At 44.1% G+C, this 23663-nt stretch overlaps 1 protein-coding gene across 1 annotated transcript in view; it reads right to left on the bottom strand.

Annotated features, from left to right (window-relative positions):
• The window catches only part of LOC123999941 (PDZ and LIM domain protein 4-like), a 68161-nt gene that overhangs the window by 4953 nt on the left and 39545 nt on the right, over window positions 1-23663 (bottom strand). The window contains exons 3-5 of the mRNA XM_046305988.1: window positions 17691-17778; window positions 6747-7009; window positions 5849-6024 (exon numbers count right to left, since the gene is read on the bottom strand). Of these exons, the coding sequence (XP_046161944.1) occupies window positions 5849-6024; window positions 6747-7009; window positions 17691-17778 (527 nt within the window). The remainder of the gene's footprint in view (window positions 1-5848; window positions 6025-6746; window positions 7010-17690; window positions 17779-23663) is intronic.

Raw genomic sequence — 23663 nt, 5'->3', positions numbered from 1 at the left:
GGCATTGAGGAGTATACCACCTAAGTCACAGGCTTCATCAATGCATCGATGAAATAATCCTCACAGTGACTGTACGTACATATCCCAACCAGAAGCCTGGATTACAGGCAACATCCGCACCACGCAGGCTAGAGCTACGCATATAAGAAATTCTTCAATGTCCTCAGACAAACCATCAAATAGGCAAAGCATCTACAGTTGAAGTGGAAGTTTACATACACCTCAGCCAAATACATTTAAACTCAGTTTTTCACAATTTCTGACATTTAATCCTAGTAAAAATTCCCTGTCTTAGGATCACCACTATATTTAAAGAATGTGAAATGTCAGAATAATAGAAGAGAGAATTATTTATTTCAGCTTTTATTTCTTTCATCACATTCCCAGTGGGTCAGAAGTTTACATACTCACTTAGTATTTGATAGCATTAACTTCAAATTGTTTAACATGGGTCAAACGTTTCTGGTAGCCTTCCACAAGCTTCCCACAATAAATTGGGTGAATTTTGGCCCATTCGTCCTGACAGTGCTGGTGTAACTGAGTCAAGTTTGTAGGCCTACTTGCTCGCACACACTTTTTCAGTTCTGCCCACAAATCTTTTATAGGATTGAGGTCAGGGCTTTGTGATGGCCACTCCAATACCTTGACTTTGTTGTCCTTAAGCCATTTTTCCACAACTTTAGAAGTATGCTTGGGGTCATTGTCCATTTGTAAGACCCATGTGACCAAGCTTCCTGAAGACCCATTTGCGAACAAACTTCCTGACTGATGTCTTGAGATGTTGCTTCAATATATCCACATAATTTTCCACTCTCATGATGCCATCTGTTTTGTGAAGTGCACCAGTCTCTCCTGCAGCAAAGCACCCCCACAACATGCTGCTGCCAACCCCGTGCTTCATGATTGGGAAGGTGTTCTTCGGCTTGCAAGCATCCCCCTTTTTCCTCCAAACATAACGATGGTCATTATGGCCAAACAGTTCTATTTTTGTTTCACCAGACCAGAGGACATTTCTCCAAAAAGTACAATCTTTGTACCCCTGTGCAGTTGCAAATCATAGTCTGGATTTTTTATGGTGGTTAAGGAGCAGTGGCTTCTTCCTTGCTGAGTGGCCTTTCAGGTTATGTCGATATAGGACTCGTTTTACTGTGGATATAGATACTTTTGTACCCGTTTCCTCCAGCATCTTCACAAGGTCCTTTGCTGTTGTTCTGGGATTGATTTGCACTTTTCGCACCAAAGTATGTTCATCTCTAGGAGACAGAATGCATCTCCTTCCTGAGCGGTATGACGGCTGCGTGGTCCCATGGTGTTTATACTTGCGTACTACTGTTTGTACAGAGGAATGGGGTAACTTCAGGCATTTGTAAATTGCTCCCAAGGATGAACCAGACTTGTGAAGGTCTACAATTTTATTTCTGAGGTCTTGGCTGATTTCTTTTGATGTTTCTATAATGTCAAGCAAAGAGGCACTGAGTTTGAAAGTAGGCCTTGAAATACATCCACAGGTATACCTCAAATAGGCTAATTAAAATCATTTGAGTCAATCAGAAGCTTCTAAAGCCATGACATCATTTTCTGGAATTTGCTGTTTAATGACACAGTCAACTTAGTGTATGTAAACTTCTGACCCACTGGAATTGTGAAACAGTGAATTATAAGTGACTTAATCTGTCTGTAAACAATTGTTGGAAAAATTACTTGTGTCATGCACGAAGTAGATGTCCAACTGACTTGCCAAAACTATAGTGTTTTAACAAGAAATATGTGGAGTGGTTGAAAAACAAATGTTAATGACTCCAACCTAAGTGTATGTAAACTTCCAACTTCAACTGTATACAAAACTAAGATTGAATCCTACTAAACGGTCTCTGACCCTCATCGGGTGTGGCAGGGCTTGCAAACTATTACAGCCTACAAAGGGAATCCCAGCTGCGAGCTGCCCAGTGACGCTATAGCCTACCAGACGGGTTAATTGCTTTTTATGCTCGCTTTGAGGCAAGCAACACTGATGCATTCATGAGAGCACCATCTGTTCCAGATGACTGTGTGATCATGCTGTCCGTAGCAGATTTGAGTAAGACCTTTAAACAGGTCAACATTCACAAGGCCGCGGGGCAAGACAGATTACCAGGACGCGTACTCAGAGCATCCGTGGATCAACAGGCAAGTGTCTTCACTGACATTTTCAACCTCTCCCTGACTGACAATGTAATAGCTACATATTTCAAGCAGACCACTAAGTGCCTGTGCCCAAGAACGCCAAGGTGACCTGCCTAAATGACTACCGCCACATAGTACTCACGTCTATAGCCATGAAGTGCTTTGAAAGGCTGGTCATGGCTCACATCAACACCATTACCCTGGAAACACTAGATCCAATTCACATACCGCCCCAATAGATCCACAGATGATGCAATCTCTATTGCACTCCATACTGCCCTTTCCCACCTGGACAAAAGGAATACCTATGAGAGAATGCTGTTCAGTGACTACAGCCCAGCGTTCAAAACCATAGTGCCCACAAAGCTCATCACTGAGCTAAAGACCCTGGTACTAAACACCTCGCTCTGCAACTGCAACTGCAACTGCAACTGCATCCTGGACTTCCTGACTGGCCACCCCCAGGTGGTAAGGGTAGGCAACAACACATATGCCATGCTGTTCCTCAACACGTGGGCCCCTCAGGGGTGCGTGCTTATTTCCCCCCTGTACTCCCTGTTCACCCACGACTGTGTGGCCGAGCACAACTCTAGCACCATGCTTAAGTTTGCTGAAGACACAACAGTGGTAGGCCTGATCAACAACAACGATGAGACAGCGTATAGGGAGGAGATCACAGTGTGGTGCCAGGACAACAACCTTTCCTTTCCATAAATGTGAGCAAGACAAAGAGACGATAATGGACTATTGGAAGAGGACGTCCAAACACACCATCAATGGCGCTGTAGTGGAGTGGTCCTAACACACCAAGATAGTCATGAAGAGGGCACAACAAGGCCTATTCCCCCTCAGGAGACTGAAAAGATCTGAGGTCCCCAGATCCTCAAAAAGTTTTAGAACTGCACCATCGGTTGCTTCACCGCCTGTTATGGCAAATGCTCGGCATCAAACTATAAGGCACTACAGAGGGTAGTGCATATGGCCCAGTACATCACTGGGGCCAAGCTTCCTGCCTTCCAGGACCTCTATACTAGGCAGTGTCAGGGGAAGGACTAAAAGAGTGTCAATGACTCCCGCCACCCAAGTCATAGACGGTTCTCTCTGCTACCATACAGCAAGTGGTATCGGAACACCAAGTCTAGGTCCAAAAGGCTCCTTAACAGCTTCTACTCCCAAGACGTAAGACTGGTGAACAATGAATCAAATGGCTAACCGGAATATTTGTATTGACCCCCCCCCTTTTATTTTTACACTGCTGCTACTCACTGTTTATTATGGACACATAGTCAGTTTACCTCTACCTACTTATACATATAACTTCAATTACCTTGACCTACCTATATCCCCACACACTGACTCGGTACCGGGACCCACAGTATATAGCCTTGTCATTGTTATTTTTATTGTGTACGTTTATTTATTTACTAAATATTTCCTTATCTCTTATTTTGTTGTTTTTTAAGGGCTTGTAAGTATGCTGTCACGAATATTACCGAAGGTGACTCCCCTACTTGTTCGGGTGGCGCTCGGCGGTCGTCGTCGCCGGTCTACTAGCTATCGCCGATCCGTTGTTCTGTGTTCGTTTAGTTTTGTCTATTGGTAGCACCTGTTTCTTGTTTGGTTGTTAGGATAGGGTTATATATAGTATGTTCAGCCCGCTTCTGTTTCGTGCGGGCTTGTTCTCCTGTTTCCTTGTTTGAGTGTATTTTTGTTGGCATTTGGGTTTCATGCTGTCCGTTTATATTTCTGTTCATTTGTGTTTCCACTTTTGTTCATGTTATGTTTCCAGGACATTAAAGCGTGTTGTTTTTCCCACATCCTTTGCTCTCTGCGCCTGACTCCACACCTCTTCACTCATTTACTCTTAACATATGCATTTATCGCTACGATCTACACCTGTTGTATTCGGCACGTGTGACAAATACAAATTGATTTGTGCACAACACATCAGCTGTCTGTGACCAGGTGAGAACCTTTCCAAGCCAAACCTTCATATCGTAATCGGTAAATACTACACACAGCTTACATCGTTGTCAACATACCTATTAGAACTAATGCGTTAGTTAACACGCTACAATCATGCTTTACAGTGTACAGTTAGCAGCAAACAATTTAGCAGTTACACCGGAGGGGCCCGGTGGCAATAAATTAATAAAACCTTAACGTGGAAGAGTTCCCGTGTTGGATAACCATAGCCAGCTAGCTAAACATAGCATCCTTCTCTTTTTGAGCCGGGTATTTGAGTAGGCTAAACTAGCTTCATTCACAAAGACTACAAGTCTATATGAATAAAGTTCATAGCATGCGATCCCCCTAATCTGTACTAAAAAGGGAGTTTCCACCCATTTATCTTAGTTATTAGAGCAGCTTTTTATAAAACAGATAGCTACCCGCAATGGCTAATGGGGGTCAAATTTCTGGATAAACAGACAAACAAAATAAACATGCTGTAACCTTGTCTTTATTTCTTATTTTCTTACAGGGGGTTCAACTACAGGCAGTACAATGTGCTCATCACATCTGCTCATCCTCAAAAGTAAAGCACATTGTAAATACATGATCGCTTCCCTCCGATTTCTGTCTTCGACAGTATCTTTGACCACTATAAGTGGTGGATTTCTTCAGTGATTGGTATAGCTGGGGAGTTCAGTATAATAATAAGCTGGGAATCTCATCATGCAAACGTCTCCTCTCCTCTTGTTTTCACCCTTGCACTGTCTGACACCACAGATGGTCAAATCAGTGCCTGTGGGGCTATATCATAACAGCCGACATTTTCAAAACAAGAGCGTCTTCCTTTTAAAGGATGAGGATTGACAATATCACATGCAGTCAAATGCCCCTCTCCGTCTAAATGTCAAATGCTGAGCTGAGAAAGAGAAAAAAAAACTCCTTCAGCAGAAGATAATGCAAGCATTCCCACAGACTGAGAGCAACAACCAGAAACAGGCAGACAGAGCTTTAGGGCGAGTCTTGTATAAGCCCCAAAGTGTGTAAGCATCGCACCAGAAGCTAAAACCCAGTGTCCATGACGCCTTTTGCGGTCGTGAAAAAAATAACAACTGTGCAGGAGGCGAATCGGTGCCGATGAATCTAATTCTGTTAAAACCGTTATTGACTTTTTGCTCTTCCTTAATCACTTTTCACACCTGCAAGTGACTAGCACCAAATTCAAAGATTAACAGGGTACTGGTGTTGATACAAAACCATCTCAATGATCCCCAACAGACAGCATGACTTGTTCCTGGGGAAAAGCCTGTCTGTTTGGGTTCTCCTTGAAGAGGTGGGATCTGTCCACGACCCTGACGAAAACACAACGCATTACTTCTAAGGAAAACGGCGAAAAAAGTTTGAAAGAAACACCAGGAAGTCATATTTCTCTGTTTTATTGTCTTTCATAAGGCTGTGTTGCGGTAAACTTTCTTCCCCCGCTTTATCATTTGACTTTCACCTCTCTCGGCCTATAAAAGGAAAACTATGCCAACGCTCCCTCTCCTCTCAGGGACAACACGTGCTACAGTGCACACACAGTCATGTGGTTGGAAAACATCACACGCTCCACTTGCAGAAGAAAACATATTTAGCTCAAATTTTTAAACATATATTTAACATACATAAACAAGCATGTTGTTTAGGTAAACTGTTGGGTGAATGGAGACTCGTATAGAGCAACAAATAAGGGTACCTCCATCCTCTGCCTCCAATATGCCTTGTAGGTATTTGAAGGAGCCGGATTGTTTGGGTGCGGAGACTGGCTCCTCTGTGTCTTGCAGCATCTTGTACACATCTGACTCTGTGGTGACTTCAAAACTATGACCGTTTCCATTACGGCCCATAGGAGAACGCATCGGAGGCTCAGGGCTGAAAGAGACGAAGACAAACAAATAAAGTTGTTTTCAGTTTGAATTCAGTGTGACCAACAGCTGCGCTGTTCATTGATTTAATTTGTGATTGCTGTGACTTGATTTGGGGGTAAAACAAATGCAGTTTAAAGAAGGGAAAGGGAAAAGGGGATGCCTAGTCAGTAGTACTGAGATCTAGAGTACAACACATGAAAACATGATACAACACTTATTTCCAATGTGGTCCTCACACTGACATGTTCACATTGACATGGTACATCTACCAGAATATCTTGAAATGACTGTAGTCTCAGGTCCTTTTTTTCCATTGAAGTAAACTATGCTGCAGGTTCATCCATTCCATTGGTATTCCTAGTCCAAACAGGAGATAGACCCCATTTGCTGTTCACAGTCTTTCCACAAACCCCACCAGAAAGAATCCTCAAGCTCCATTATGCCGATAGTGCAAAACATTAAGCACTGCTCTGTGAATATCAGCACGGCTGATCTATATTTTCTGATCCCGGTCTTCCTCCACCCCGGAGGGACCCTACAAGGTAAACTTCACTGTGAGGCCCTGGGAGGCCTTGGGAGGGGGAAACGTGTGCAGTCAGCACAAACAGCAGGGCCCAGAGGACATCTCTGGGCGCTGTAGGTTGTAGCCTAGGAGAACACACACATTTATCACACATCCGAGAGACCACGCGATAACAAATGGATTTTCCACTCCACATGCCTTACCTGTGAGGAGACCCTAGGCTCAGGCCGCTCATTTGTTTTGGCAAGACCCTGTCCCTGTCTCCGTTGCTGCCGTTGTTGTGTGCGTACAGGCTGGCTGGGTTGTTGTACTGCGCATGGTTGGACTGCTTGGAGGTGCCGTTGTTGAGGTGCGGCAGCTCCGGAGTGTAGGAGGGTTTTCGGCTGTAACCGCTGCTGTTGTTCCCCCTGCTGTAGCTGCTGCTGTAACCACTGGTCATTGCTCCAGTGCTAATGGGTCGGAAATTCTAGAGAAGGACAGAGCAGAGGAGTCATTAAGAAAAGTATGGTTATTCCCAATGCACTTCTATGTCGTTGTCACAGTCTATTCATGGCAACACTAAGGTGACTGTTTGCACAGAGGCAAAAACATTTTGCATGGACCTGCGTCAGCTATCCAATGAAGTAACCAAATATTAAACTGCAGACATCCATGAACTGCACTGATAATCCACCGTATATTGCGCGTGACATGCGTGGTCATCTCTCCAGCCAAGCCACAGATAAGGATGGGTTGCGACATTTTGTTTACGTCATCACTTTTCTAATGGCTGGTTTTAGTGGTATGACTGTCATCCAAAATATAGTGACTTAAAGGCTGTTGTGGGCTGCACACAATCTTAGCTCCTCTGTAAATATGTCATCTAAACTGGAGTGACTTGTTTAACGGTTGTGCAATGAGAGTACTGGAGACAAAGTTGTCATCCCTCACAGCTAGCCTGTTGATTAACCTGTGTGTGCACATTGAGTGGTGGGTTAGTTTGAGTGGTTGGCCCCAGGAAGCAGAGGTTCACAGACTCTCCAGGCAGGCAGGCAGCAGATGGCCTGGTCTTTGTTCCCTGGCCCAGACCACCCATGCCTGGGCCATCGCTAATCACCACTCTGCTGAGCCCTTGATCCCACACCCCACAGCCCTACCCCAAGCTGCTTCGCCAACCCTGGGCTTGGTCCATTACTCCAAGCCGTGTCCCCTCTCGGCAACAACAGTAAAAGAGAGGCAGAGCAAACATTTGAGTGTATTGTATTACCAAGTGTTCCTGCAGCGACAGTAAACTTGGCCTTTTTACGACGTGTGGATGGATTCCAGCGCCTCCTTCAAACAGTTACAATAGAAGCCACAGAGCCCTGAGATCACCAAGGGGAAGAGTGACAGGACTGCTGAAAGGCTTGGCAAACACCTTGGCTATACCGTACCCTAATGAGAGTGAGTGCAGATAACATCAGTGATGATTTGCTGTGTCAAGCACGGCAAATGAACACAAACGTTTTGATGTTGCCTATTTACAGTAGAGTGGTCGTTTTCACATAAACAGATGGAGCTGGGGAGAGGTAGAGAGAAAAGCCTGCTTCAAATCCTTGGCACAAGGGCCGGCGCCAAAACGAATCAGTTGGACGGCTATTTGATTTCCATAGGGGGCATGTTTTCTTCACTGGACTTCCCATGTGTGCATGCGCTTGCTTGTGCACACATTTCAAGTTGGGGAAAGCTTACAACTTTTACTACAATTTCTACCAATCTGCGTGCCAATTATGGTTTTCACGTGCATTTTCGTTTCAATAACAACCTTTTCATTTTTCAAAGTCATTGTCAAGTGGTTAATCATAAAAATCTGAATTAAAATGATACAAATCTAAAAGTAAAACTTAAACTAATGTGAGAGCACCAACCTCTGCCATATGGACACATTTGATAAACCGTGATCCATTGGCGGCTAAGGAAATGGAACTGTATTCTGGGCCCTGTATTCTAGTTCTCTCGCCAGTGAGCTCTGGATAGACGGCTGTTTTTGTGCAAGGGAAACATGTTCAGGTATTTAATGACTTTTCTGCAAATGGCTGCATTTCAATCCTCCGCATCCGCCAATATTGCCTTTCCGCATCCGCGATGAAAGGTGGCAGAGCTAGAATAGTGTTTGTCAGACCATGAGACTTCCTGAAAATCTATCTTCTCACAAAAACACCCGTAGCGTTTAAACAGTCTACAAAGTATTATGACCATTCTATTGAAAGTTGAGACTGTCACGAACACAATGTCATTCTCTGTTTCGCTCTAGGGCGCCCACAAGCCTCAGAAGCCCCCAAAATGACTGTTGTTGCACGTGTTTCTGTTGGAATGACGAAGCATTACTGTCTCACGTGGGAAAAGGTCACACCTCCGCGTTATCATGCTGCTGTGCTGTTTGTTGCGACTTGGCTACCTGCCAAACTTAGTTTGTTACTGTTAACGGTCCAATCAAAACTCTTCATTTACCAACGTCTTAGTTTTTTCCACGCTCAACTTTTTCCATTCAACTTTTTCACCCCGGACGCTTTAGTACCTGGATCCCAACAACCGAGCCAGGCTACCAAGAGCTCAACTCATACAACGGTCTCTATAGAACTACGGTAGAACTAAGTCCTTACATCCAGCGTGTGAGTGTGACTCCAACCGTTGGCCAGTACATACTGTAACTGTATGTTTTGTATCCCCCAAGACTACATAGACTCCCGACACAGCTCCAAGAGGCTACACCAAATGCTAACACGCAGCCGGCCGGTGTGTAGCAAGGAACAGCAAGCGACCTGTTGTCACGGGGAAAGGTCCGATGGATACCTTAATTTGTGAAAAATGTATTGATCTTGATGCAGCTAAAGAAATCAATTATTACTCTTCATGAAGAAAAAAAAGAAACATTTGACCAAGCACCTGGAAGGGAATAAGGATTCCATGAGAATATCGGCATCTTGTCCGCTACTGCACTCCTCCATTAGCTTGAACCAGAAAATGGCTGCTCATTGTTCGACTCCAGGTGAGCGTAAATTGATGCGTGTTGGAACCAGAAAGAAGAAGAAGAATCATTGTCGGCGCGCCTGCCTTCTTCACCAGTGTCCAGACTTAAGACTTTCAAATCGCTTTGAGCACCTGTACCAGCTGTCTTCTGCCAGGGACTTGGGTGTTCCCTCCGTGGCTGTGGATATCCCTTCAGCTACCTCTCCCTATCCTAGTCAATCAATTGCCTGGGCACAGCCTGGACCACCGTGGCCACCATCCGCTGGGCCGTGCTCTCTGGTTCAGAGCTCTGTCCCTTTGGCTGTTGTGGCCTGCACGCAGCCGGCATCTCAGCAGCCGTCTTCTCAGGTGAGTTCTGTGGCTCTGGCCTCGTAGTCAACATCGAGACATGGGAGAGGCCAGATCATTCTGGCTATTGTGATAGGGAGTTCGATAGTGAGGCATATACCTGTACCTTTGTGTTTTCCTGGGACAAAAGTTAATAATATCAACAGGTTGCTTCCCGAGGTTATGCGTCAGTCACTGGGGGCTGATACTGTCATGGTTCATGTGGGGTCGAATTACATTATGAGGAGCAGCTCATAATCATATGCCTATGAACCAGAGTTATATTGTTAGCATGGAGGTGGTGTGCCATAGCAGGAAGTCCACTGTGTGCAGCTCCCCTTGCACTAACATAAATAGCCTGTGCATGTCTACCTCTGCTAAGCCTCCCAGTAAAGCAAGAAAAGTGATTAAGATACCCAGAAAAGTATTACAAATTGCCCATGTTAACATAAGTAGCTTAAGAAACAAGTTCATGAAATCAATCATTTGCTAGTAACAGATGACATTCATATTCTGACAATATCTGAAACTCACTTAGATAATAGCTTTGATGATACAGTGGTAGTAATACATGGTTATAACATCTACAGAAAAGACAGAAATGCCAAAGGTGGAGGTGTGGCTGTTTATATTCAGAACCATATTCCTGTAAAGCTTAGAGAGGATCTAATGTTAAATGCCGTTGAAGGAAAATGGCTACAGGTTCACCTGCCTCACCGAAAGCCCATTCTGGTGGGATGCTGCTATAGACCCCCAAGTGCTGACACTCAGTATCTGGATAGCATGTGTGAAAGGCTTGTATGTTAAAAAAAAATGTACAACTGCCTTAATTTTGCTGGACTCCATGAAGAGTAGCTGCTGACGTCCCCAAATGGGTACCTTCCTACATTTGTGCGCATGGCAGGTAGGCTACTTCTATGTGTGCTCAGGCGAGCGCTCCATCAATATTATCAGGACAGTGAAACCAGAGACATGCTCATTGCTCACATGCAGCACTCCAAACAAAAGACAATGAAAAAAATTGACAAAACTCGTCATTTATGTTTATGAAATAAACCAAAAAACGTGTTTCTCACAAGTGTAGCAGGTTGTGAACTCTGCAAACAACGTTTCCATTCCAAGAATGAGAACGGTAATTGACTGTAGCCTAATTAACAGAATTGTAAGCCACCAAATGACGGGATTAAGTACACTTCATAGGCCTACCAAAACACTCAAAGGGCAAACAATTCACACAACAAAACAATGAATAGGCACGAATTGGTGGGAGACAACTGAGCGCATTCTGGAGAGCTGAGTGCATGAAATCTGGAGAGTATCCGGCATATCTTCGCCAAAATTATACTCAAGACACATTATCTTCACACATATTTTAGAAGTTTTTCACTGACAGTCGCAAATAATCAGCTCGGTCTATTGCCACGCGGGCTTCATGGGCCTGTGTGTTTGTGAAACTATCCACAGCTATTTGTTTTAAAGAAGCTAATGATTCTCTGTGGCTACGTCATGCTGTCTGGTCAAGTCTTTTTGATGATTTTATTTAGTCAGGAGTAATTATATCATTTTGTCAAAACATGAATTCACTGTAGGGTAAGCCATGATCTGAACAGTGCTGGGTGCACATGTCAACTTTCCTTTCCAATTCGCAAGTGGCTCCCCTGAAACCAGAGATCTATATATAATGACGAGTTTCTCATGTCTCTGCCCTAACAACGGGAGTCGTTGTCCCAAAGGCGGGAAGGCAGGCGGGCAAGCTTAGGTCTGCATATAAAGCCCATAGAAATGCATTGGGCTTGTTCTGGATAGATTTTGGTGAGAGCGAGCCCTCCCGCTTCCTCTCTGCTGAAATGATCTCACTGAAGAAAGCATCCGAGCGAGCGTCGCCCCTCTGTTTTACTACTGTACATGTAGCCCATGTATCTGACGCTGTCTGGCTAAAAATGACCACATGCCACACTATTTTTGTCCAAACATCATCACATACATGGTCTACACATACTGAGATGGGGGAGCACTGTTCAATTTGCTAGGATGCTTGATCTGAGATTGATGTGTCCTTACGTCCACATTTCTGGTCCATATTTCAACATTTTACATGGAAGGATGGGCCCCCTAAGGTTCCCCCATAAAGCCAGCGCTGCTTGGCACGCATTTGATGCGTGTTTCTGTCTCAGTTGAGCGCAGAGACTACTTAAGATGGCACACCTTTCCATAATGTACACTGTTGGCCTTGTGTCTGCAGCAAATAGATACAGTATTTGCTTTCAGTGAATGGCAGATTTACAAGGCAGTACATCTGGTGAATAGCTTTTAAAAGTGCCAGTTTGGTAACATTCAGGACCTGTAAGTGCTTTCAAGTTGCTCTTAGGTATGTATGGAGGCTACCATTATTTTCATTAAATAAATCACAGTAAGCAGACTGTCCCATTAAACTGATTTATCGTACCTATGCCGGTCTGAAGTGGTGTTTTTAAAATAGCACACATGAAATATATTTAATGGAAACTGTAGCGACTGGTGACACTCCTTCCACAAAGAGTTCCTTCCACATAGAGTGTGTGCTTTGTTAAATCATATCTAATCACCAGATAAATCACTTAGTAACCTTATCTTGTTTTTCAAACTAACGCAATCAAACCTAATGTTGCTATATTATGACCAGTCACTCGTTGAGTCTCTCACATAGAGTTCCAAAACGGGAACGACTGCTGAAGAAAAAAACATTTGTCAGAAGATAATATATGAAATACTCTCACATTCTTTGAGCCTTGACTACGACAAAAAAAAAAAAAAGAATTGGAGAAAGCAGTATTTATGAGAAGCAGTTCTGTCTGCTCGTAAATTTAGACCGTCATTAGATTTCACTGACCTGTTTTACAATGGTGGCCAAGCATGGCCCTTGGATCTGGGTGACTGGATGCTGAGCCTGTGTGCCTAGCCAGGGGGGAGGAGCTGTGTTGGAGTTATGCCTTTAGACTGGGGCCCGTTTAGACAGAACCACAGGACTCCTGGGGAAATCAGCCTGACTTAAAGCTACTCGTAATAATAAGCGCCGAGAAAGGAGGGGGAGGGGGAAGGAGATTTACTGCTGCTACCTCAGTCGACAGACTGCAGAATTTGGTCAGGGAGAGGTAGAGGAGAGCAGCAGGAGGAGAAGGAGAAGGAGGAGGGGGAGAGGTGGAGGAGAGCAGGAGGAGGAAAAGCAGGAGGAGGAGGAGGAAGAGGAGCCTAATTGAAACCATATGTTTGCTTCTGACTGGGCCCTAAAGCTCTCCTCTCTCTCTCCGATTCAACTTCCCCTCCCCCTCTCACAGTAATCCCCAGACCTGGGCAATTAAACTTTTCACATGGCGCTCTGCACCGCTAACCAAACAAACCAGCTCGTTATTGTCCCTGTTCCTATCCCGGAGTGCAGGGCTAAGAGAAGCCCGGGGATGGTGGGTCCAGGGCTGGCTGGAAGCAAGCAGACAGCCAAGGGGCCCCATCCGCTCCACAGCGTGCTGACAGAGGGAGAGAGAGACCTCTCTGGGACAACCCAAATATAGATGGACATTTCTGGGGATTACCGTCTGATTGGTACTACTTCACCCAGGACTGGAAACAAACAACTAAATAAGTTGGGTCACAAGCTTATGATCCGAAGTCCTGGATGAATGTGGTGCAGTGAATGTGAACTCTCAATGGCACTGTGTTGATTGGATTATATATATATATATATATATATTTGTTTACAGAGAACAATGTTTTAATTGAACCGCTAAACATATTTGACAGAGGGTAGAGTATGACCTCTATGGAACGGAGCACACGATCGCTATAGAAAAATTACCTATAAGCACGTCACAATTAGACTCTATTGTCATGGTTCTGTAATGTTATTTTTTAGGCAGAGGATCTTAATCTGACAGGTATACTGGAAAACCAGTGGACTTGTTCCATTCATAAAACAGATTCTGTATCAAACGGATTCTATGAAGTGAAACTAATTCCAAGAAAAAATTGACAGTCTTAAGCCATGTGTGGATCCTCGCTGTCAGCTCTCATAAATTCCAGGAAGGATAATCCTCTCCCTCTTGCCAGCTTGGCAGTGCGGCTTGAGAATGGAACCTTAGTGACGTGAGTTCCAGCGTTTCCGGCATTCTAAAGCGCCATAGTTTCCAAGGCCCCTGCTAAAGACACAATGGTGATTTTATTTAGCCTGAGGAAATATGCAGAATAGCATACAGTGACTAGCTGTAGCCATCTGTAGATCTACTTTAACATACTATAGACCACAGGCCTATTTTCCCTTATTTATTCTAATAATAATTTCAAAATTAGTCATGATCCTCTCTGGTAATCTTACAATATTCTAGTCTGTTGATGAGTAAGATAAGTACATGGAAACAATCAACATCTTCCTCCTGTTTTTCACCTCTTTCCAGTACAAGGACGCCACAAATAGCTTTAGTTTCGTAACTGTTCAGGTTTAGATCCAAAAATGTATCATTCAACTGTATGAGAATCTCCCACATTCCCCTTGTTCAAGGAAACATCTCACCACTTCCTTGTGTCACTTTCTGCTAGCGAGAACTCCCATATGCTGGTAGGGAGTTCACATGTTGTGTCTAATTTGTCTGGAGCACCATCAGCATTGTTAGATGCCGGTCATCTCTTTCAAGGTAAATTACAGTAAACAAGCCTGGAGGAGGAAACAACCATGGTCATTTATATCAAAATCGAATCAAAATCAAAATGTTTATTGGTTGGGTACACAGTTTAGCAAATGTTATAGCAGGTGCAGTGAAATGCTTATGTTACTAGCTCCTAAATGCGGTAAAATGTGAAACAAATAATCCAATTAAATAAATAGTGTCGTAACGACCCCAATTAAAACCCCAAATAGCACTGTAACAGTAATCCAAATGTAATCTACATATATACACCAGATTAATTTACACAAGAATGGTGATGTACAGAAGTAGATATATTAGAGCCATTTAGAGAATACAGTCTATAAACACAGAGTGTGAAACGGGAAGTGTCCAGTGGTTTAATGTCTCTACAATACGGGACAGCAGCGTTGACTGTGTGTGACTGTGCGAGTGATGTGTGTGAGTGTATGTGCATGTGTTTGTGAGTACGAGGTGTGTGTGTGCTCGTTTGTGTGTGTGTGTGTGTTTTGTGTGAATGAGTGTGAATGAGTGATGGCTGTTCAACAGTTTGATGGCCTGGAGATAGAAGCTGTTTCTTAGTCTCTCCGTCTTAGCTCTGATGCACCTGTATGGTCTCCGTCTGCCAGACGGTAGCTGAGTGAACAGTTCGTGGCCGAGGTCCTTAATGATCTTCTTGCCCTTCCTTTGACACGAGGAGGCAGCGGGGCCCCCGGAGCTGCGTTGGCCGCACCATTCTCTGGATAGCCATGCAGTGGAGGTTGGTGCAGTTGCCGTACCAGGTGGTGATGCAGCCCAACAATATGCTCTCAATTGTGCATCTGTAGAAATTTGCGAGGCTCTTTAGGGGCAATGCCGAATTTCTTCCGCCGCCTGAGGTTGTATGGGCGCCGTTGAGCCTTCGCCACCACGGTCTTGGTGTGGTGAGACCATTTCAGGTCCTCATTTAGCTCAAGGGACCAAACAACTGTTTCCCTTTCATATTAACACGCCTCCACCAAAAGCAAATGATACTTACTCACTCTGCCGTTTCCAGCTCTCAACTTTAAGTCTATTAAAAAGTAGCCAGTATTTCAGTAGAGAGCAGAGAGTGGATACAAGGTTTCCAAACCTCCCTCTGTAACTTATCCAGGAGGTAGAGCAGCATTCTCCGATTATACGCACACAGCAGGCACTGCTAGCATGCCTGTCTCCGTTTATATACAGAGTTTGAGTTGATAGTTCCCCCTTCGCTCAAGACTTCAGCTTGTGTCGAGACGGTGAAATACAACGTTCCCAATCCCCAGGACCCCTCTCGGGGAATCTGCCTGGCTCACTGGATTGCCTGAAGGCTGTAATGGGTTGGTCTTTCACCTCCTTTATCACTAGGAAGACGTATATGTTATGACTACCACGCTTACAAGAGCAGTATATCAACCATGTAACCCAAGAACATTAGGAATATTTAGGATAAGGATCAGTGGCTTTGACTTCGATGTCAAGCGTGTTAAAGCAATAAAATGTCTATGCTGCTTTCTGAAGACAAAAAAAAGACTATGTAAACTTAGGCGCAGCTACATGGAAAAAAAACATTCACCGTATGCACATCAGGGATAGAGTTAACTTGTTCTCTTATTAAACCTTCCACCATTCGTATAGCTCGTTCATTCAACATGTCCACCAGCCTGCCTACTGAAGCGGAACTCAATAAATCTGTCTGCTGTGCATCGCGTCAACATTCAATTGATGAAGTGACTGAATCATTTCAGGCCTCTGTGTGACCAGTCAGCCCAGTTTACAGGGATCGCTACACTGAAGAGACTGGGACATGGGAAAACGCCCCAACATGACAACCAATGGCAACAGTAAGAGATGAATGGTCACTTCTCAGAAGTCCCAGCCACAAGACGCTCATTGTCTGCGTGTTTTGGTTACACTTTGCTTCACCCTCTATTCAGTATCAGAAAACGCTGCAAAGTTCACCGGGTACGCCTCGGCTTCTGGATCATTTATTTTGGGAACCATCGAGGCAGCAGTATATCAGAAGATAATCCACACTGAACAAAAATATAAACAACATGTAAAGTGTTGGTCACATGTTTTATGAGCTGAAATATAAGTTCCAGAAATGTTGCATGGGCAAAAAAACAAGTTTCATGAAAAAAGGTGTTTACATACCTGTTAATGAGCATTTGTCCTTTCCCAAGATAATCCATCCACCTTAGAGGTGTGGCATATCAAGAAGCCGATTAAACAGCATCATTACACAGGTGCACCTTGTGCTAGGAAGAATTTAGCAGCAGGTCCAACCGGCCTCACACCGCAGACCACGTGTAACCACGCTAGCCCAGGAACTCCACATCTGGCTTTCTTCACCTGCGTTGTCTGAGATCAGCCTCCCAGACAGATGATAAAACTATGGGTTCGCACAACCAAATAATTTCTGCACAAACTGTCAGAAACCGTCTCAGGGAAGCTCATCTGCGTGCTCATTGGGGTCTTGACCTGACTGCAGTACGGTGTCGTAAATAACTAAACAGGCGTTCTGTGGGCAAGCGGTTCGCTGATGTTAACGTTGTGAACAGAGTACCCCGTGGTGGCGGTGTGGTTATGGTATGGACAGGCATAAATGACAGACAACGAACACAATTGCATTTTATCGATCACAATTTGAATGCAAAGGTACTGTGATGAGATCCTGAGGCCCATTGTCGTGCCATTCATCCGTGCCATACCCTAATGTTTTAACCTCATGTTGCCAGGATCTGTACATAATTCCATACTCACCAGACATGTCACCCATTGAGCATGTTTGGGATGCTCTGGATCGACAGCGTGTTCCAGTTTCCGCTAATATCCAGCAACTTTGCACGGCCATTGAAGAGGAGTGTGACAACATTCCACAATCAACAGCCTGATCAACTCTATGCGAAGGAGATGTGTCGTGCTACATGAGGCAAATAGTGGTAACACCAGATACTGACTTGTGATCCATCCATCTACCTTTTTTTAAGGTATCTATGACCAACAGATCAATATCTGTATTCCCAGTCATGTGAAATCCATAGATTAGGGCCTAATGAATTCCCTATGTGAACTGTACTCAGTAAAATCTTTGAAATTGTTACGATTATATACACTGAACCAAAATATAAATGTATCTATGGCTCTTATTTGCATGTAAACAAGTGCAGCTCATACCTGTGGTGACTCAGACTCCAATGTGGCCATGTATGGACTTGTCTTGCCATCTTCAATAACATTTGGAGACCAGACTTTGTCTCCTGACCTGAAAGACAATACCCAGGAAAGAGAGGCTAGGGTTAGATAAACAAGGACTTTGTATCTATAAAATACTAAGGGGCTTTTACAGCAGTCATATCTACTCGTATCAACTTGTGTTCACAGGTCATTTGCTCACAGCAGTCACTAAGAAGATGCTATTCAATTCTGTTATTACTGGATATGATTATGCTGGAGTGGAATGAAAATGGACTAAACTCATGACACATACACCATAATACAGTTAAGTAAGCGAAAAAAAGATGATGACTTGAACTTTCGTATTAAATATCACTAACCACTGCTAAATATTACCGGGATATGATCCGGGGATGAAATATTTGACTGTGCTCCAAAATAAGCTTCACTTCTTCATTTTACACAGTATCAAGGGTCAGGTTTCTTCTCAGCATGTGTTTGTGTTTAGCAGGCGTAACACTGGCAGCTGAGTGGGACCACATTCCAATACACTTTGGTGATAAAGTCATCTCCACTGCACATCAACAGGAAAACTATGGCATGAACTCACGACCCTTGGCAAAAATTTCTCATGATTCCTTTTTTATTCACTTCAATACCACTCGATATAACAGTCTGTGATTACATACTTCAGGACTGAACCAAGCCCACTGAATTAGCATCGAATGGCCTCCGCGATATGCATCTTTTCAGGGAAGGTAGGAACCAATATACACAGGCAGTTAGGAAAGCAAAGGCTACCCTTTTCAAACGGAAATGTGCATCCTGTAGCACTAACTCCAAATGGTTCTGGGACACTGTAAAGTCCATGGAGAATAAGAACACCTCCTCCCAGCTGCCCACTGCACTGAGGCTAGGAAACACTGTCACCACCGATAAATCTGCTATAATTGATCATTTCGATAATAATTTTTCTACGGCTGTCCATGCTTTCCACCTGGCTACCCCTACCCCGGGCAACCGCCCTGCACCCCTCACTGCAACTTGCCCAAGCCTCCCCATTGCTCCTTCACCCTAATCTAGATAGCGGATGTTCTGAAAGTGCTGAAAAATCTGGGCCCCTACAAATCAGCCAGGCCACAATCTGGAACCTCTCTTTCTAAAATTAACCGCAGAAATAGTTGCAACCTCTATTACTAGCATGCTCAACCTCTTTCATATCGTATGAGATCCCCAAAGATTGGAAAGCTGCCGTGGGGGAGACACTCTAGACCCAAACTGCTACAGACCTATATCTATCCTAACCTGCCATTCTAAGGTCTTCGAATGCCAAGTTAACAAACAGATCACCGACCATTTCGAATCCCACCGTACCTTCTCCGCTATTCAATCTGGCTTCCGAGCTGGTCATGGGTGCTCCTAAGCCACGCTCAAGGTCCTAAACCATATGATAACTGTCATCGATAAGAGACAATACTGTGCAGCTGTATTCATCGACCTGGCCAAGGCTTTCGACTCTGTCAATCATCACATTCTTATTGGCAGACTCAAAAGCCTTGGTTCCTCAAATGACTGCCTCGCCTGGTTCACCAACTACATCTCTGACAGAGTTCAGTGTGTCAAATCGGAGGGCCTGTTGTCCAGACCTCTGGCAGTCTATGGGGGTGCCACAGGGTTCAATCCTCGGGCCGACTTTTCTCTGTATACATCAATGATGTCGCTCTTGCTGTTAGTGATTCTCTGATCCACCTCTATGCAGACGACACCATTCTGTATACTTCTGGCCCTTCTTTGGACAATGTTAAACTAACCTCCAAATGAGCTTCAATGCCATACAACTCTCCTTCCATGGCCTCCAACTGCTCTTAAATGCAAGCAAAACTAAATGCATGCTCCTCAACCGATCGCTACCCACACCTACCCACCCGTCCAGCATCACTCCTCTGGACGGTTCTGACTTAGAATATGTCGACAACTACAAATATCTAGGTGTCTGGTTAGACTAAACTCTCCTTCCAGACTCACATTAACTTCTTGATGCACCCATCCCGTTAGCGGGATCATTATAGTCAACATCTGCTGAATTGCAGAGCGCCAAATTCAAATTAAATTACTAAAAATATTTAATTTTCAAGAAAGCACAAGTGTAATATAGCAAAACCCTCGTTGGTTTGAATGGTGTCAGCTATTTATTTTTTTATCTTGCATTCTCTTTAACATAAATTGGGGGATTTAGAGTACTACAGTGCCTTCAGAAAGTATTCATACCCCCCTTATTCCAAATGTTGTGTTACAGCTTGATTTCAAAAGTGATTAAATATATGTTTCACATCCATCTACGCACAATGACAAAGTTCAAATATATTTGACATTTTTGCTAATTTATTTGGCAGCGATTACAGCAGTGAGTCTTTCTGGTTAAGTTTCAGAGAGTTCCACACCAGGATTGTACAATTTTTGCAATATTTATTTAAAAAAAATAAAGCTTTGCCAAGTTAGTTGATTATTGCTAGACAGCCATTCAAGTCTTGCCATAGATTAAGCTGATTTAAGTCAAAACTGTAAATAGGTCACTTAGGAACATTTAATGTCATCTTGGCAACCAACGCCAGTGTATATTTGGCCTTGTGTTTTAGGTTATTGTCCAGCTGAAAAGTGAATTCATCTCATCTGCTGGAAAACAGACAACCAGGTTTTCCTCTATGATTTTGCCTGTACTTTGCTTCATTACATTTATCCTAAAAATCTCCATAGTCCTTGCTGATGACAAGCATACCCATAACATGAAAATGTGAAGAGTGGTACTCCGTGATGTGCTGGCCCCAAATATAACGCTTTGTATTCAGGACAGTGAATTCGCTACTTTTTTGAAAAACTGTCTACTATGACAAGGATGGTGCTGTTACCAAAGGATTCAGAAGGTCTGTGATGAAGTCAACAGCTATGTGTTACCAGGGTCTGTGAGGGATTGGCAAAGGTTGAAGCTTACCGGAAGGGAGATGACGAGGGATTTGGTTTGGGAGCAGACTGGACAGGAGTACGTAATCCCTTACTTCAAAATGCCAGTGAGGACCACCAGAAGTTACTAGCTAGAAGTTCGTGGTTCGTGTAATGCCTGGAAGTCCTGACCCCAAGGATGTGTGCCACCATTGCATCAGTTGGGGGTCTAACAGCTGCTGGTACTTCGCTCTTCCTAGCTTGTGTCTCAGGAGAAGCCAGGTCTGAGGTTAGGGCTTCTTGTATGGCAGAGTGAATCTCACACTGTCCCGGTCCCATAATGCAAGAGGAAGGAAGAATGGATGTTTGGTCTGAGTTACTGGTCGGAAGGTCAAACTGGCGGGAGAGCGCATCAGCTTTTACGTTTCTCTTTCCAGGGATGTAAGTAACATGAAAATGGAAGCGTGTGAAGAGCCCAGCGAGCTTGTCTGGAGTTTAAACTCTTGGCCCCTCTGATATATTCTAGAGTACAACCTGTTAGGATGAGGAAGGGATGTTGTGTGCCCTCCAGTGATGCCACTCCATGAGGAACAGCTTGATGGCGAGGAGTTCTGTTCCCCACGTCGTAATTCCTCTCAGCGGAGGATAACTTCCTGGAGAAGAAGGCACAGGGATGTGATTTGAGGTGTTCCCACCCACAGAGATTATGGCTCCTACTCCAGAGGCATCCACCTTCAGTGTGAAAGGAAGGGTTGGACCAGATTGGCAAAGGACAAGAGCTGAGGCGAAGAGGTGTTTCAAGTTGTTGAAAGCAGTCAGGGTGGGGTCCGGGGTCTGCTAAGGTCAGTGAGGGGAGTGGCAGTAGAACTGAAGTTCCAAATGAACGGGCGATAGTAGTTGGATAACCCAATGAAACGTTGGAGTTCCTTAACCTCTCTAAGGTAGGGGACAGCATTCTGAATTTTTGGATGAAAAGCATGCCCAAATTAAATGGCCTGCTACTCGGGCCCAGAAGATATGATATGCATATAACTGGTAGATTTGGATAGAAAACACTAAAGTTTCCAAAACTGTTAAAATAGTGTCTATGAGTATAACATAACTGATTTAGCAGGCGAAAACCTGAGAAAAATCCATTCAGGAAGTAGTTTTGTTTTTGTAGTTTTCTATTCAATGCCATTACAGTATCCATTGACTTAGGACTCCATTTGCAGTTCCTATGTCTTCCACTAGATGTCAACAGTCTTTAAAAATTGTTTCAGGCTTGTATTCTTATAAATGAGGGAGTAAGACCAGAGAGTTTATTTTTCAGGCACATGTGCATTTCTTGTTTACCTTTTATATTGACAACGTTATTGTCCTGTTGAAATATTACTAAGCTAAAAAAACACCCTGAGGATTGAATATAAACATCATTTGACATGTTTCTATGAACTTTACAGATACAATTTGAATTTGTTGTCTGATTGTTTTGACTGAGTTTGAGCCTGTGGATTACTGAAGAAAACGCGCTATCAAAACTTTTTTTGGGGGGGGATATACAGAGACTTCATCGAACAAAAGGAATTTTTTATTGAGTAAATTAATGTCTTTTGATTGCCACCATATGAAGATCATCAAAGGAAAGGAATTAATTTTATCTCCATTTCTGAGTTTTATTACACTTCTGCTTGGCTGGTTACGGTTTGTTATAATTTGTCAACTGGGCTATGTTCTGGGCTAGGTATGTTCTGGGCTAGGTATGCTTCGCCGAAAAGCATTTTAGAAATATGACACTGTGGTTGGTTTAACAAGAACTTAATCTTTAAACCTATGTAAAATATGTTTTGTTTTCTGAATTTTTATAATGAGCATTTCGGTAATTGAATTTGGCTCTCTGCAACCTCACTGGATGTTGGCCAGATGGGACGCTAGCGTCCCACATACCCTAGAGAGGTTAACGGTGGAGGGTGTCGGCCAGTTACTGATGGCGTTGACTTTGTGCTCATCCATGCTGACCCCTCCAGGTGTCAGTACGAAACCGAGGAAGTTTACAGAGGTTACATGGAAGGTGCTCTTTTCAGTATTCAAAGGTTATGGTCAAGGAGCAGTTGAAGAACCTTTTGCACATGCCGCAAGTGTTCCTTCAAGGAGTGGTTGATCATATCCTGGAAAACCTTGTTCATAAAGGATTGGAAGACAGTGGGGGCCATTAGTAAGGCCGTAGGGCATGACCAGGTATTCGTAGAGCCCTTGTGCTGTGATGAAGGCCGTCTTCCATTTGTCGCCTTCACGTATACGGACAAGGTTATATGCCCGTCGCAGGTTGAGTTGTGTATAGATGTTGGCGCGGCCCACTTGTTCAAGGGTCGCTGGGATCAGAGGAAGAGGGAATCGGTTCTTGATCATGAAGTCATTCAGGGAAAGGTAATCAATACATGGACGGAGACCACTGACCTTTTTTCCAACGAAGAAGAAGCTGGACGCAGCCGGGGAAGAAGGACGAATGAAACCGTTTGAGTGTGTCAATGTAGTTCTCTTTTGCCTCCTTTTCCAGGATAGGGGGTAAACACGGCCCTTCGGTGGGTACACTACAGGAAGTAAGTCAATAGCCCAGTCCCCCTGGGTGATGTGGTGGCAGAGTGGAGGCCTTAATTTTGCTGTACTGGGTGGATTCAGATGGTATGGAGGTTGACACACTGTCAGGTGTATAATGAAGCCCGTGCCCAATGGCTGCCTGTCCAGGGTGTTAATCCTTAAAGGAGGGGTGACCGTGTTCGATCAATGTCAAGCTCTTGTACGAGCTGGTAATCGATAAAATGACCTGCTGCTCCCAAATCTATCAAGCCATCTATGTAGTTAGTAACCCCCTTCATGGTTATCAATACTGGGGTGGAGAATTGCTTCTGGGAGATATTTGGAAGTAAGGACACGCCTACCTGCATGGCAGCAGAGGGACCCTTCTCATCTCTCTGTGGGTGGGTGGGGTGGGGGGGACAGAGCAACGGCTGAGTAGATGATCTTTCCCTCCACAGTATAGGCAGAGCCCTTCTTGGA

The sequence above is a fragment of the Oncorhynchus gorbuscha genome, linkage group LG16 (genome assembly GCF_021184085.1).
Source record: "Oncorhynchus gorbuscha isolate QuinsamMale2020 ecotype Even-year linkage group LG16, OgorEven_v1.0, whole genome shotgun sequence".
Taxonomy (NCBI): domain Eukaryota; kingdom Metazoa; phylum Chordata; class Actinopteri; order Salmoniformes; family Salmonidae; genus Oncorhynchus; species Oncorhynchus gorbuscha.
This window is presented reverse-complemented; position numbering and strand designations above follow the sequence as displayed.